The following is a 14,158-nucleotide window of genomic DNA, read 5'->3' as shown; positions in this document are numbered from 1 at the left end:
GTTGGAAAAATAATTGTATGTAGGAAAGATCACTACACCATACAAAGATGAAAAAACTACTCTGCACGTAGGCGAGATTGAACCCAAGACCTATTTTTACTTTTACTTGAAAATAATATTTTCATTTTTCTCTTATGTTTTGATAAATATACTATTAACAAATTACTTTGCCTCTTATATTTCATTACTATAAAATAACATTTGTACCGAAATCTTGTGACTTGCTCCCTCTGTCCCGTTGATAATGACTTGTTTTTTTCTTTTTCATTTGTCCCATTGATAATGATATGTTTCAAAAAAGAAAATCATCTTTTCTCACAAAAAGTTGTGAGCTTCATTTCTTTCTATCACTTTTATAATTTAATTATTTTTTTTGTTAATAACTATATTGAACAGTAATGAGCTAATTATATTAAATAATAATGAGTCATTATTAATGAGACTAAGGGAGTATTAAATTAGAATGACTTAGTAGAATATGCTTAGACTTACATGTAAAATTACCTATGTTTCTCCTATGGTAATTTTATTCTTTTGACAATCCATCAAATATTTAATGCCGATTTTTTTTTTATATATAAAAACAAAATTTTAAAAAATTATAAAATTTAAAGAATTAAAATAAATTGAAATTATGGTCATAAATGAAAACAATATTAAGCCTTTTATTAATATTTTTTCTGAGGAAAAGGCTTTTATTAATAGTATTAAGAGTGAAAGTATTGAGTAGGCAGAATATTAAGGTGAGTTGTGGCTATCGGTGCCAGCACATGCAAACACAGAGTAAAGAGTCAGCAATATAGGCCCCTTTCCTTTTTCTCTCTCTAGTAGGAGAGATAAAGTTTGTATGTTTGATGAATTAGGACGTCACTTTTCAATCTCTTTACATACTGCCCACTTTCTACTCCTCTTCCTTCCGAAGCCACCCCTTCTCTTCTCTCTCTCTCTACAACTCTCTCTCAACTCATCGCTCACTCATGGCAACTGAAAAGGTATGCCCCCAACTTCTTCCGATCATTTCTTGTTATATACAAATTGATTTTGTGCATTTTCAGGTCACTCTAATGATACTAACGGCTGATCTCCAATGTCCCAGCTGCTACAAGAAGATCAGAAAAACTCTTTGTAAATTTCCCCGTGAGTCTCTCTCCTCCCACCTCTTTCTCTCTCATCCATTTGCACTATACTACAAATTCGCTCATTCACCAAAATCCTAGCATAGTAGTGATGGGAATGCATTTTTGTGAATTACCCAATTTTAACAAAAAAATATATATATTTTTGTGACACAAATTATAACGAAAGAAATTCGAGACCAAGTGTATGATGAGAAGAAGAACGAAGTGAAAGTGACGGTGGTGTGCTGTAGCCCGGAAAAGATTCGTGACAAATTGTGCTGCAAGGGTGGCAAATCCATCAAAACCATCAAGATTGTAGAGCTCAAGCCCGCCGATAAGCCCAAAGAGCCCGAAATGCACAAACCCGCTCCCAAACCCGAGAAGCCCAAGGAGCATCCGAAAGGGCCCGAAAAGCCTAAAGGCGACGACAAGCCGAAAGCTGCAGGCCCGCCGGCCGAAAAGCCCAAAGGCGACGACAAGCCGAAAGCTGCAGGCCCGCCGGCCGAAAAGCCCAAAGGCGACGATAAGCCGAAAGCAGCAGCCCCTCCGGCCGAGAAGCCCAAGGAGGCTCCAAAGCCCGAATCGGCCGCGATGCCGCCGGCAGCTATGCAGATGTTGGGGCCCGGCCCGGCCCTAGTGCATGGTGTTCCGTCGGTTTTCCCCTACTCCGGGCCGAGCCACGATGCTTATCCGCCCGGCCCGTATTACCACGGCTACGGATTTCCCCCGCCTTCACAGCCAATATATGATGGATATTACGGGCATGGGCATGGGCATGGGCATGGATGCGGGTATGGATACGGGTATGGTGGAATAGCTCAACATGCCCATGTGAATAGAGATAACTACTTTAGTGATGAAAACCCTCAAACTTGCACTATCATGTAATGGCGTAATTAAATGCTATTCTGGTATCACACGTTGCGTTTCATTTTTGTTAAATCATATAAATGAATATGATTAAAAGCAAAAACCAAGGTTATAGAAAAAGAATAAGATTAATGTAGTTGTCGGTGGGCAATATGGTTGTACTTAAAAGTCGAGAGTATAAATTTTGTTACTTTTCCTTTTTGTATTAATAAAAAGTTGTCATTAATGATTAATGACTTTTTGTCACTTTTTGTGTAGTTTCTTCTTTGTTTTATTAAATTTCAAACAGCTCATGAATTGATTATGAGAGCTCGTTTTCATGCCTTGGTAATGCTGACAAATTGTTTGTGTCATGCGTCGTCCCGATTAGGCGCTACTGATTGTTATCCTTGCCTCTATGTGTAAAAGGCCAAAACAAATTGCATTAAATAACTATAATAGTTCGACTCCATAACAGATTTTGGAGCGACCTATTTAATACTTTAAAATTGTTCGCTGCATTGCAAAAAGAATTACAATCCAATAAGATTTTGTATTCTACATTTTAAAATAGGGAAAACATAAATTAAATTCACATTATAAATTGTTTTCATGTTATATATTAAAACTACCATGATTATTGGAATTATCAATTACAATTACAAATTAACTATCAAAATGTTTTATACTATCGATAATTATTCCAAAACATTTTAATACAGTTCATATTATGAATTAAAACAGAAAACAATCTTGTCATAAATCAATTAGATATCATACATTTACGTATATCTTGTCCCTGACTTGCACTTCCTCGAGTTTGGGGACGAGAGAAATCACACCGAATTACCAGAATTGATAGAGGAGGTAGATATTTTTGACGTCTTCGGAACCTTAGAGTCTTAGACAAATGAACCCTAATCGTTTCATATATGGGACAGTGAAATTAATGGCACACTTCTGGCTGCCAAATAGGATCCACATCAGCAACTAATTGGGGGAAATTGAAGTTTTTGGAACAATTGAACAACTTGCAAAATTCATGATTTATAAATATAAATTTTAAAGTTCATGTGAAAAATGAAAAAGTGATTAAAGTTTGTATATCTTGGTGCAATTAACCTTAAATTATTTTCATGTTATTAAAAATATCATGATTATTGGAAATATCATTTAAAATTACAAACGATCAAAAATGTTTTGAACTATCGATAATTATTTAAAAATATTTTACGTAATTTTTATTTTTCGACTCAAGAATGTTGACATAACTTACCGAATGATAAAGGAGAATTTCATTTTTTTTTAAGCGAAAAGGATAATATATAGATTAAGAACAATCATCCTTTACAACATCGCACAGCCATGAAGGAAAATTCTCAGTCTAAACTGAAGGAACCATAGTTTGACGTATGATCCATTTGCCCGTGACCCATTCCGGATGCCAAACAAGTACATACAAAAATCACAAGTGCCTATTGCAAGGGTTCGAAATTTACTTGCAAATTCGACGATCAAAGACTCCAGTGTTGATCTTCCAACTTGTTCCCACGGTAGAGCTCGACGTTGGGTGGCAACGTGCTTCAAGCCCTCTCCCTCAAAGTTGGCGTCTACACACACTCTCTCTCACTTGCATTCACGTGTGTGATATATGATTAATTAGGTTTAGGGTTGTCTTATTACTTATACTAGGTATTAGACATACCTAAATAATAAGCCCAAAACATAATTAAATCAAACCAAGCCCAAAGGCTTAAGAGAGGAGGGGACACCCACTTAAGGAGTTGAACCTTTATTGGGCCAAGCGGGGATCTACTAGCTTGAATAAAGTTTGGCCTCTCAGTGCTCGATTTTCCTATTGCAGCCCAGAATAAAATCGAGACACAAGTATTAATTTATTCCACTAGAAAATTAATATTGAATTACCTCTTTATTCTTTAGGTGAGTCGGGGCTAGTATTAGACTTAATTAATCCCCGTGTTTAAGATATCCAATATCCATTAATTAATTAATTCCTCTGACGATCAATTAATTAATTAATTAGTCGTTTAATTATAAACGACATCTCGAGTGCTACCACTTAAACTTATTATCGTATCGGAACTAATTCCACCTGCAGGGTTTAATACGATAAACTTATTAAGTTCCTCGAGAGGATATTATCATCCTGTTATTAGCAGGACACGGTTCCTTATTGCAATATAATCGCATGTCGAATAATAATTGCTATCACCCAAAGTATCGAGTATATTGAGCTTCAAGAGAACTCCCACCCATGATAAATCAAAGCAATAGTCAATCTATTATTCACACCGATTAATCCAACTAAGGTTAAGACTATTTAAGTCGTCGAGATCTTGATTCTTAATTAGTCAGAATATAAGAATTCATCTCACTGTGATCCTGTTCAATACACGAAGGTACTAGCATAAATAAATAGCCAAGATAAACTATTTATCCATTTATGCTACAATCTAAACCAGCAACTCGCTCATAGTTGCCTCGATTGTGAACTCAATTTATATCTCAACTTTTTCCAATTATATGATCTTCTGTGATCTACAACACATCATATAATCTATAGTATGAGATAAATTGGACTATAATAGGATTATGCAATAACAATATTTCAGATAGAAGAATCACAGTGAACAAAGGAATCAATGTATACAAGCATAAAGTATTGCTTTCAGTATACAACCCTTCAATTCTCCCACTTATACTAAAGCAAACTTTTAGTATACAATGTGACTGAAAACTGATAATATCCTCTAGCTATTACAAAAATCTCCCACTTATACTAAAGTTTAATTTAGTATAGGGAGGCCACGAACTCCAAGGCCTTCAACATGCTTGTTGAACACCGCACCAGGAAGACTCTTCGTGAAAGGATCAGCCAGATTATCAACTCCCATAATATGCATCAAAGCTACATTACCATGCTTGACCACAGACCGAATGTAATGATACTTGCCATCAATGTGTTTCATGGATTGATGACATCTTGAATCCTTGCTATTCGCAATAGCAGCCTCGTTATCACAATAAATTGTGATGCACTTTGGCAAACTGGGAATCACATCAATCTCAGTTAGGAAGTTCCTGAGCCATACAGCCTCTTTAGCAGCTTCACAAGCAGCTACATACTCGGCTTCCATGGTGGATAGTGAATTGCATTTCTGCTTTACACTTCTCCATACAATGGCTCCACCCCCAAACTTAAACACATAGCCAGTAGTAGACCGCCTCTTGTCCTTATCACCTTGATAATCGGCGTCCACATACCCTACCAGTGTCAGATCATCAGACTGGTAAACTAGCGCATACTCCTTAGTCCGTTTAAGGTACTTGAGTATGTGCTTTACAGCAGTCCAATGAGCTTGACCTGGATTCGCCTGATATCTTGCTGCAATGCCTACGGTAAAACAAATATCAGGTCTGGTACACTGCATTGCATACATGAGACTTCCCACAGCCGAGGCATAGGGAATTATCTTCATGCTCGCTATCTCCTCAGGCGTTGTGGGACACATTGCCTTAGATAGCGGAACACCATGTCTGAAAGGTAGAAAATCTTTCTTGCCATTCTGCATGCTGAACCGCGCCAAAACAGTGTCAATGTAGGATGTTTGAGACAAACTCAACATTCTCTTAGATCGGTCACGACCAATCTTTATCCCGAGAATATATGCTGCCTCTCCCAGATCCTTCATTTGAAACTGCTGGGATAACCACTCCTTAATGCCAGACAATACATTTACATTATCGCTAATGAGAAGTATGTCGTCCACATAGAGTATAAGGAATACCAGACTCCCATCGATACAGACCCTATAAACACAACTATCGTTGACACACTGCTCAAAACCATAGGTTTTGACCACGTCATCGAAACATTTGTTCCAGGATCGTGAAGCTTGCTTAAGTCCATAAATGGACTTCTTGAGCTTCCACATTTGATGCTCCTCACCTTCCTTGATGAACCCCTCTGGTTGTAGCATATAGATGTCTCTATCTTCCTCAAGATACCCATTCAAGAATGCGGTCTTGACATCCATTTGCCACACCTCTAGGTTCATATGGGCAGCCATGGCCAAGAGAGCTCGAATAGACTTAAGCATGGTTACTGGCGAAAAAGTTTCCTCATAATCGATACCAGGTCGTTGAGTATAACCCTTCCCCACTAGTCTCGCTTTGAAGGCCGTGACCTTCCCGTCTGGTCCTCTCTTGCGTTTGTATACCCATTTGCAGCCAATGGCCTCACGACCAACAGATAGCAAACATTTCTCGTATACATCCATGGCAGTTATGGATTCATATTCAGAAACCATACATACTTCCCATTCAAGAGCATCTGGATCTGCTAGTGCTTCTGAGTAAGTCCAGGGATCTTCTTCGACAAGCCCATCATCAACTGAATCCGTAGATTCATTGACAAATGAATATCGATTGGGAAGTTTTCCCTTTGATGCCCTCTCACTACGACGTGGCACTATTGCAGATTCAGTATCGACAGCTTGTGCATTTTCTTATGAGACTTGGGGTACTACATCTTGCACAATTGGCTGAGTTGGTTGACTTGTCGTGCCAATGTCTTTGACCTCACCGAGGATGATTTCGCTCCTACTTTTGTGGTTATTTACATAGTCCTCTTCCAAGAATCTTGCGTTGGTGCTAATAACGACTTTCTGATCCTTAGGACAATAAAAATAACCACCTTTCGTTCCTCTAGGATATCCTATGAACAGCTTTACTTCAGTTCTAGGGCTCAACTTATCGGCATCCTTGTTCAGCATGTGTGCTGGACTGCCCCAAACCCGGATGTGGTTAAGAGAAGTCTTGCGCCCTGACCACAGCTCGGAAGCGGTCTTTGCAACCGACTTAGAAGGTATTAAGTTTAGAATGTAACCAGCTGTTTCTAAGGCATATCCCCAAAACAAAATAGGTAAAGTAGCGAAACTCATCATCGAACGAACCATTTCTAGAAGAGTCCTATTTCTTCTCTCTGCTACACCATTCTGTTGGGGTGTACCCGGTGTAGTTAACTGAGATGTAATCCCAGATTCTAACAAGTATGCTCTAAACTCGTTACTGAGGTATTTGCCACCGCGGTCAGATCGCAGTGACTTGATACTTTTACCATGTCGCTTCTCTACTTCCGCCTTGAATGTTTGAAACTTGTCAAAACATTCAGACTTGTAGCGCAACAAGTAAATGTATCCGTACCTTGAGTAATCGTCAATGAAAGTGACAAAATACTCGTACCCTCCACGAGCTTGAGTGGACATAGGTCTGCACAAGTCAGAATTGTCGCGCCCGTGCCCGCTAAGGATAGCGAGTTCGGGGAAATCGCGACGAAAGGGGAGGGGATTTAGGAGCGGGATTAGAAAGGGGCATATCTAACCTTTTGATGACTCAACATTATATAAGACAACAATTTAAGAACAACAGATATTGATGGAGGTCAAAGGGGAAACATAACATTACCCAAACGGGTATTTGAGGACATTGTTGAATAGTACATATTGTTTGACGAATATCATGATATCTAGCAAATCAGTGTATGCAGCGGAATAACAACAACTCGGGCATATGTATGAAGACATATACCCTGCTCTGATGTACTCGTCCTAGCTCGACAAAAGCTCCACTTGCACACCACATTCCCGATCATCGCTCAACCTGCACATTTAGAAATACATGCAGGGCTAAGTACGAAGGTACTTAGTGGACACATGCCGAAATATACATACATACATACATACATTTTATTGTCAAGCCTTTTTAACAGTAGTAAGATACGAGGGTTTTCCTTTAAAGACTCGTATTTACCAAAATATCATTTCTTTCATAAATAACCCGGGCATGCATTTTAACATCATTAATCACCATATCAGTAACTCGTGCCGAGAGGTAGGCCTCCCTCTACGGACACTGTGATCGGCCAACCCGCTAGATGACTCACGATCACAAGGGTGTACACTAATTCTGAAGGGATTTGCGGTCCCATCCAGAATCCGAATTCGATTAGCATCAGATAGGTAATTAACAACAAAACATAAAGCATTTAGGCATTGACAATATCATTCAAAAATCTTAAGCATAAAATTGTAACAATTCTATAATATGGTTTTAGTTTTCGTAAGAAAGCCTCACCTGGTAGTGGTGACTCACGTCTAAGCCTTAAACTCTTTGCGTTCAACCTTAATTGAAAAGAATAACGCAAGGTCTTAGACCGTGGAAAAACTAACATAAATGAGGATGCGTAATGTAATTATGCATGGCTCATATTCTGTTTATTAGACTAAGGTGATACTAAGGGAAATCTTATCTCTAGTCCTTGTATTAAAGCAATTAAACCAACTAGGTTTCGTCTCGTGAGATCTAGTGATTACTATATTGATTTGTTTTCATTAGGGTGTTCTAAACGGCCATTTTAAGAAATTAGAAACTCCTTTCGTGTAAGCAAGGGGAAAAGAAGTATAACGATTCAAACACCCAAAGTTCTTCTCTCTTTCTCTCTCTCTCTGCTCTGCTTTGGAAGTTAGCTCTGGCTTCTAGGTCAGCTCTGGCCTCTAAAAACAGCTCTGCTCAGCATTTCAGCTCTGCTCGGCATTTCAGCTCTGCTCGGCATCTCAGCTCTGCTCGGCATCTCAGCTCTGCTCGGCATCTCAGCTCTGCTCGGCATTTTAGCTCTGCTCGGCATTTCAGCTCTGCTCGGCATGTCAGCTCTGCTCGGCATCTCAGCTCTGCTCGGCATCTCAGCTCTGCTCGGCATTTCAGGTCTGCTCGGCATTTCAGCTCTGCTCGGCATTTCAGCTCTGCTCGGCATCTCAGCTCTGCTCGGCATTTCAGCTCTGCTCGGCATTTCAGCTCAGCTCGGCATCTCAGCTCAGCTCGGCCTTTCAGCTCTGCTCGGCCTTTCAGCTCTGCTCGGCCTTTCAGCTCAGCTCGGCCTTTCAGCTCAGCTCGGCCTTTCAGCTCAGCTCGGCCTTTCAGCTTTGCTCAGCCTTTCAGCTCTGCTCGGCCTTTCAGCTCTGTTCGGCCTTTCAGCTCTGCTCCCACTCATCGATTCGGTGCAACACTCACGGGTTTCTTCGTGTAAAACACAGATCTTACTATTCTACCTATGTGAGCATGCTGTGCTTGTTCAAGTTCATCTACGTTTAAAGCCTAAGGTTCTCGTCGTTTAATCAAAGTTTCAAGCCGTGGGTTCTACCGGAAAAGTGACCTATCATGCTTCTATGAGCGTGTGTTTCATGCTGAAAAGAGTAGTGACAGAGGTCGAGAGTTACCTATTGTCGCGCGCTTTGGTCGGACAAGCACGATGGTTCCTCGCTTCTTCGATCGTCGAGGTTCAAACTGGAATGAAAGCTATGTTCTTAGGCTTGAAAACAAATGGAAGGGAACACGGCGAAGGGAGGAAAAAGGCCGTGTCTTACCTTATACGTGGGCAGCGCTGACCTTCGCTCTACTCGTCTCCGTGCACGGCGTCGAGAGGGATGAATTTCTTGCTATTGGTGCTGAAAGCTTGAGTGCTGAAATGAGGAAGGGCGCTCAAGGGTCGAAAGGGGGGGATTTATACTGGGAGCTAGGTGGTGCGCACTTGAGTATGCTAAAGGGGGCAGGGCGTAGGGTGGCTGCAAGGACAGCCTAGTCTACTCGGCTGTGGTTGGGCAGCGCTGGCGTGGACTTGGCTGGTTGGGCAGCGCTGGTGTGGAAGTCGAGGGGGCGCTGCTGCTGCTGTCGTGCTGAGCTCGGCAGGCGTGGAGGTGGAGTGTGGCTCTTCGGCTGCTGCCCAATGGGAGGAGCTGCAGCTGGCGTGGAAGTTGAGGGGGCGCTGCTGCTGTGTAGGGCTGCAGGGACAGCCTAGTCTACTAGGCTGTGGTTGGGCAGCGCTGGCGTGGAAGTTGAGGGGGCGCTGCTGCCACAGCACACGTCCCTTCTCCTTTTCCTTTGCTTCACTTTTCCTTCTTGATTGGGTGCTGGCGTGTGTAGGCGTGAGTATGGGTAGGTGCAGTGTGAGGGATTAAAAGGGTGTGATTAAATAAATCCTTCAGTGTTGGTCGTCCTGTTATTTAAAATACTGGCTCCGTGTCTTGCAATATCGTATCTAACAATTAAATTAAATCCGCAGATTTAATTCGCTCGTTGTTCTAATACATAAATTAAATCCGTAGATTTAATTATCCTCAGAGTCGGAAATAATTCACGACTAAGTAACAATATGAAATAAACTTCATCTCGATTAATAAATAACACAACTTTGCTAAGTTGGTTATAACTCGGATTAATCATTCATCAACTCAAAGATTCTCATCGCGGTCTTAAACGCGCGAAAATAAATAAAGCATACTGTTAGCTAAGTAACTTTGTCCCCGAGATTCATAAATTCAGAAACATAATAGAAAACATAAAACTTCAATTACTGCAGATAGGTAAATAAACACACAATACTGTAATTAAAATACTGATAAAAGAGCGGGTTACTACATCCTACCCCTCTTAACAAAATTTCGTCCCGAAATTTGCATATCTATGTAAAAAGGTCTGGGTATTTTTCTTTCATTTGATCCTCAAGTTCCCATGTTGCCTCTTCAGGTCCATGGTGTCTCCATAAAATTTTGACTGACGTGATCGATTTATTCCTCAACTCTTGCACCTTTCGGTCCAAGATGGCTTTCGGTCTTTCCTCGTACGTCAGATCTGGGTTAAGAATCATTTCCTCTTGGTGGATCACGTGTTTGGGGTCAAACACGTACCGTCTCAACTGTGATACGTGGAACACATTGTGGATGTTTCCAAAGCTAGGTGGCAGTGCCAACCTATATGCTACGGGACCTATTCTTTCAAGGATCTCATAAGGTCCTACAAAACGGGGTCTTAACTTACCCTTAACACCGAATCTAACGATCCCTTTCGAGGGTGACACTTTAAGGAAAACCTTGTCTCCTATTTGAAATTGTAGTTCGGTTCGTCGGGTATCAGCATAAGACTTCTGTCTGTCCCGGGCTTCTTTAATCCTTGCTCTAATCTGGCGGATGGTCTCGATCATTTCGCTTACTGCATCTGGCCCAAGGATTTTTCTTTCACCCACTTCATCCCAGTAAAGTGGTGATATACACTTCCTTCCATAAAGCGCCTCGTAAGGTGCCATCTCAATGGTCGCCTGGTAACTGTTGTTGTAGGCGAATTCGATCAGTGGCGGCACTGATTCCCAACTTACTCCTCGGTCTAGCACTACTGTCCTCAACATGTCTTCAAGGGTCTGAATTGTCCTTTCCGATTGTCCATCTGTTTGAGGATGAAAAGCGGTGCTAAAGTTCAATCGTGTTCCTAACTCTTTCTGCAAGCTGATCCAAAATCTAGAAGTAAATTTTGAATCTCTATCCGAGGTGATGGATATTGGTATCCCATGAAGCCGTACAATCTCACGGATGTACAGTTGGGCTAGTTTCTCCGATCCATGGGTAATTGGAATCGGTAAAAAGTGAGCACACTTCGTGAGACGGTCTACTATTACCCAAATAGCTGTGTTACCCCTCTTCGTCTTGGGTAAACCCGTCACGAAATCCATCGCTATGCGCTCTCACTTCCATTCTGGGATTTCCAAAGGCTGTAATTTCCCATATGGTCGTTGATGTAAAGCTTTCACTTGCTGGCATGCAAGGCAGCGCTCTACAAACGAGGCTATATCTCGCTTCATCCCGTCCCACCAAAACTTCTGTTTCAGATCTTGGTACATTTTGGTACTCCCGGGATGAGCGGTATAGGGCGTGTCATAAGCTTCACTCATGATCTCGTTCCTGAGTTCCTCGTTGTGGGGTACACACAACCTTCCCTTAAAAAGAACGGCGTTATCCGTTGCCTCTTGGTAGTCTCCGGGCGTGCCTGTTCGGATCTTAAGACGAACTTTCTCTAAGCTTTCGTCCGCTCTCTGGGCACTGATGATCCTTTCTCTGAGGTCTGGGGCGGCTACCAGAGTTGCGATGATTGCTTTCGTCGTTGCTGGTGGCTGAACCACTTCCAACTTCAATCTGTCGAAGTCCCTTACGAGCGTGTCTTCTTGAGTGAGAAGAAGTCCTAACTCGGATTGAGTTTTACGACTTAAAGCATCAGCTACTACGTTAGCTTTCCCTGGGTGGTAATTGATACCGCAATCGTAATCCTTCATGAGTTCGAGCCATCTCCTCTGTCTCATGTTCAGGTCTTTCTGCTCGAAAAAATACTTAAGGCTCTTGTGATCAGTGAAGATTTCACATCTAACTCCGTATAGATGGTGTCTCCAAATCTTCAAAGCATGCACAATTGCTGCCAATTCTAGGTCGTGAGTGGGGTAGTTCAACTCATGTGGCCTTAGTTGTCGCGAAGCGTAGGCGATGACCTTTCCTTCCTGCATCAACACACAACCTAATCTATTTTTGGACGCGTCTGTGTAGATCAGGTATTCTTTATCGGCTGTTGGAACTGCTAGCACTGGTGCAGTTGTCAATTTCCTCTTCAGTTCTTGGAAGCTGGCTTCACACTCTTTGGTCCATTTATACTCGATTCCTTTGCGAAGTAGTTGCGTCATTGGCCTTGCTATCTTAGAGAATCCTTCGATGAATCTCCGGTAGTATCCTGCTAAACCTAAGAAACTTCGGATTTCATTAGGGGTGGTTGGTGATTTCCAATCGTGCACTGCTTGCACTTTGGCGGGGTCTACCTTGATTCCATCTACTGACACGATGTGTCCTAGGAACATCACTTCTTTCAGCCAAAACTCGCACTTGCTGAATTTGGCGAACAACTTCTCTGATCTTAAAGTCTCTAGGACGATTCTCAAATGCTCTTCATGTTCTAGGTCACTCTTAGAATAGATGAGGATATCATCTATAAACACTAAGACGAATTTGTCTAAGTACGGATGGAAAACTCGATTCATGAGATCCATGAATACCGCCGGTGCATTGGTTAGACCAAATGGCATGACTATGAATTCATAGTGGCCATATCTCGTTCGGAAAGCGGTCTTGGGTACATCCTCCGGTCTGATCTTCAGCTGGTGGTACCCTGACCTTAAGTCTTTTTTGGAGAACACACTGGCTCCCTTGAGTTGGTCAAACAAATCATCTATCCTCGGGAGAGGGTATTTGTTTTTGAGCGTCAGTTTGTTCAACTCTCGATAATCAATGCACATTCTCATGGCTCCATCTTTCTTCTTGACGAAGAGTACAGGCGCTCCCCAAGGTAAGACACTAGGTCTGATGAAACCTAAGTCCAAAAGTTCTTGTAGTTGGACCTTCAATTCTTGCAATTCCTTTGGGGCCATCCTGTATGGTGCCTTTGATACTGGGGCTGATCCAGGTTCTAGGTCAATGGTGAAATCTAGTTGCCTATCTGGGGGTAGTCCTGGCAATGTTTCTGGAAAAACATCCGAAAAATCTCGTACTATTGGCACATCTTCCACCCTCTTGTCGCTACCAGCTTCCCCGTTTAGGTAGATGAGATAAGCTGTGATTCCTTCCTTCATCATCTCCTTTCTGGCTTGTAGTGCGGATATCACTGGTACTCTCTTCTTCATACCGATGCCGTGAAATTCCGTTGGTTCTTTTCCGGGTGGTCGAAGGGAAATCTTTCGTTCACTACAAAGGATGGTGGCGTAATTCTCGGCTAACCAGTCCATTCCTAAGATCATATCTACGTCCCACATAAGCAGAATATTAAGATTGTTTGCTACCATCTTAAGTTCTCCCATTTCAAATTCTACGTTCGAACAAACATGAGTGGTAGTAGATCTTCCTCCTGAGGGGGTAGTGATTCTTAAGGCACACTTAGCTCGTTCTGATTCGATTTCTAAGGTATCTACGCAAGGGGCTGAGATAAAAGAATGCGAAGCACCAGTATCGAATAGAATCATAATGGAAAAACCTTTAAGCTTGCCCATACCTGCCAGGTTTCCCTAGTTTTTCTCGGGCTGGTTTTGGGTGATACCAAAGGCTCTTGCCTGCTGCGGCGGTTGTTGCAGTTGTTTCTGTTGCTGCTGGCGATGTTGGTGCTGGTGTGGCTGTTGTTGGCGGGGTTGCTGTTGCCCTGGAACTGCTCGGAGGGGTTGGGCATAAGTGGCCCTAATTACAGCGCCCTGCTGTCTATTGGGGCACTGAGAGGAGTAGTGACCCTTCTGGCCACACGTGTAGCAACCGTCAGTTCCA

General features: G+C 42.0%; 1 protein-coding gene across 1 annotated transcript; it reads left to right on the top strand.

The window, feature by feature from the left end:
- The first annotated feature begins 733 nt into the window (after positions 1–733).
- On the top strand, positions 734–2,234 carry LOC131011403 (pollen-specific leucine-rich repeat extensin-like protein 1). Its single transcript, XM_057939218.1, has 3 exons — positions 734–992; positions 1,056–1,137; positions 1,306–2,234. Exons 1-3 carry the CDS (start codon positions 978–980, stop codon positions 2,004–2,006), a joined length of 798 nt encoding a protein of 265 aa, XP_057795201.1. The 5' UTR covers positions 734–977; the 3' UTR covers positions 2,007–2,234.
- Positions 2,235–14,158: the final 11,924 nt, after the last annotated feature.

Source organism: Salvia miltiorrhiza, chromosome 2 (assembly GCF_028751815.1).
Source record: "Salvia miltiorrhiza cultivar Shanhuang (shh) chromosome 2, IMPLAD_Smil_shh, whole genome shotgun sequence".
Lineage (NCBI taxonomy): Eukaryota > Viridiplantae > Streptophyta > Magnoliopsida > Lamiales > Lamiaceae > Salvia > Salvia miltiorrhiza.
The sequence above is the reverse complement of the archived record's forward strand: the minus strand, read 5'-3'. Positions and strand labels throughout refer to the sequence as shown.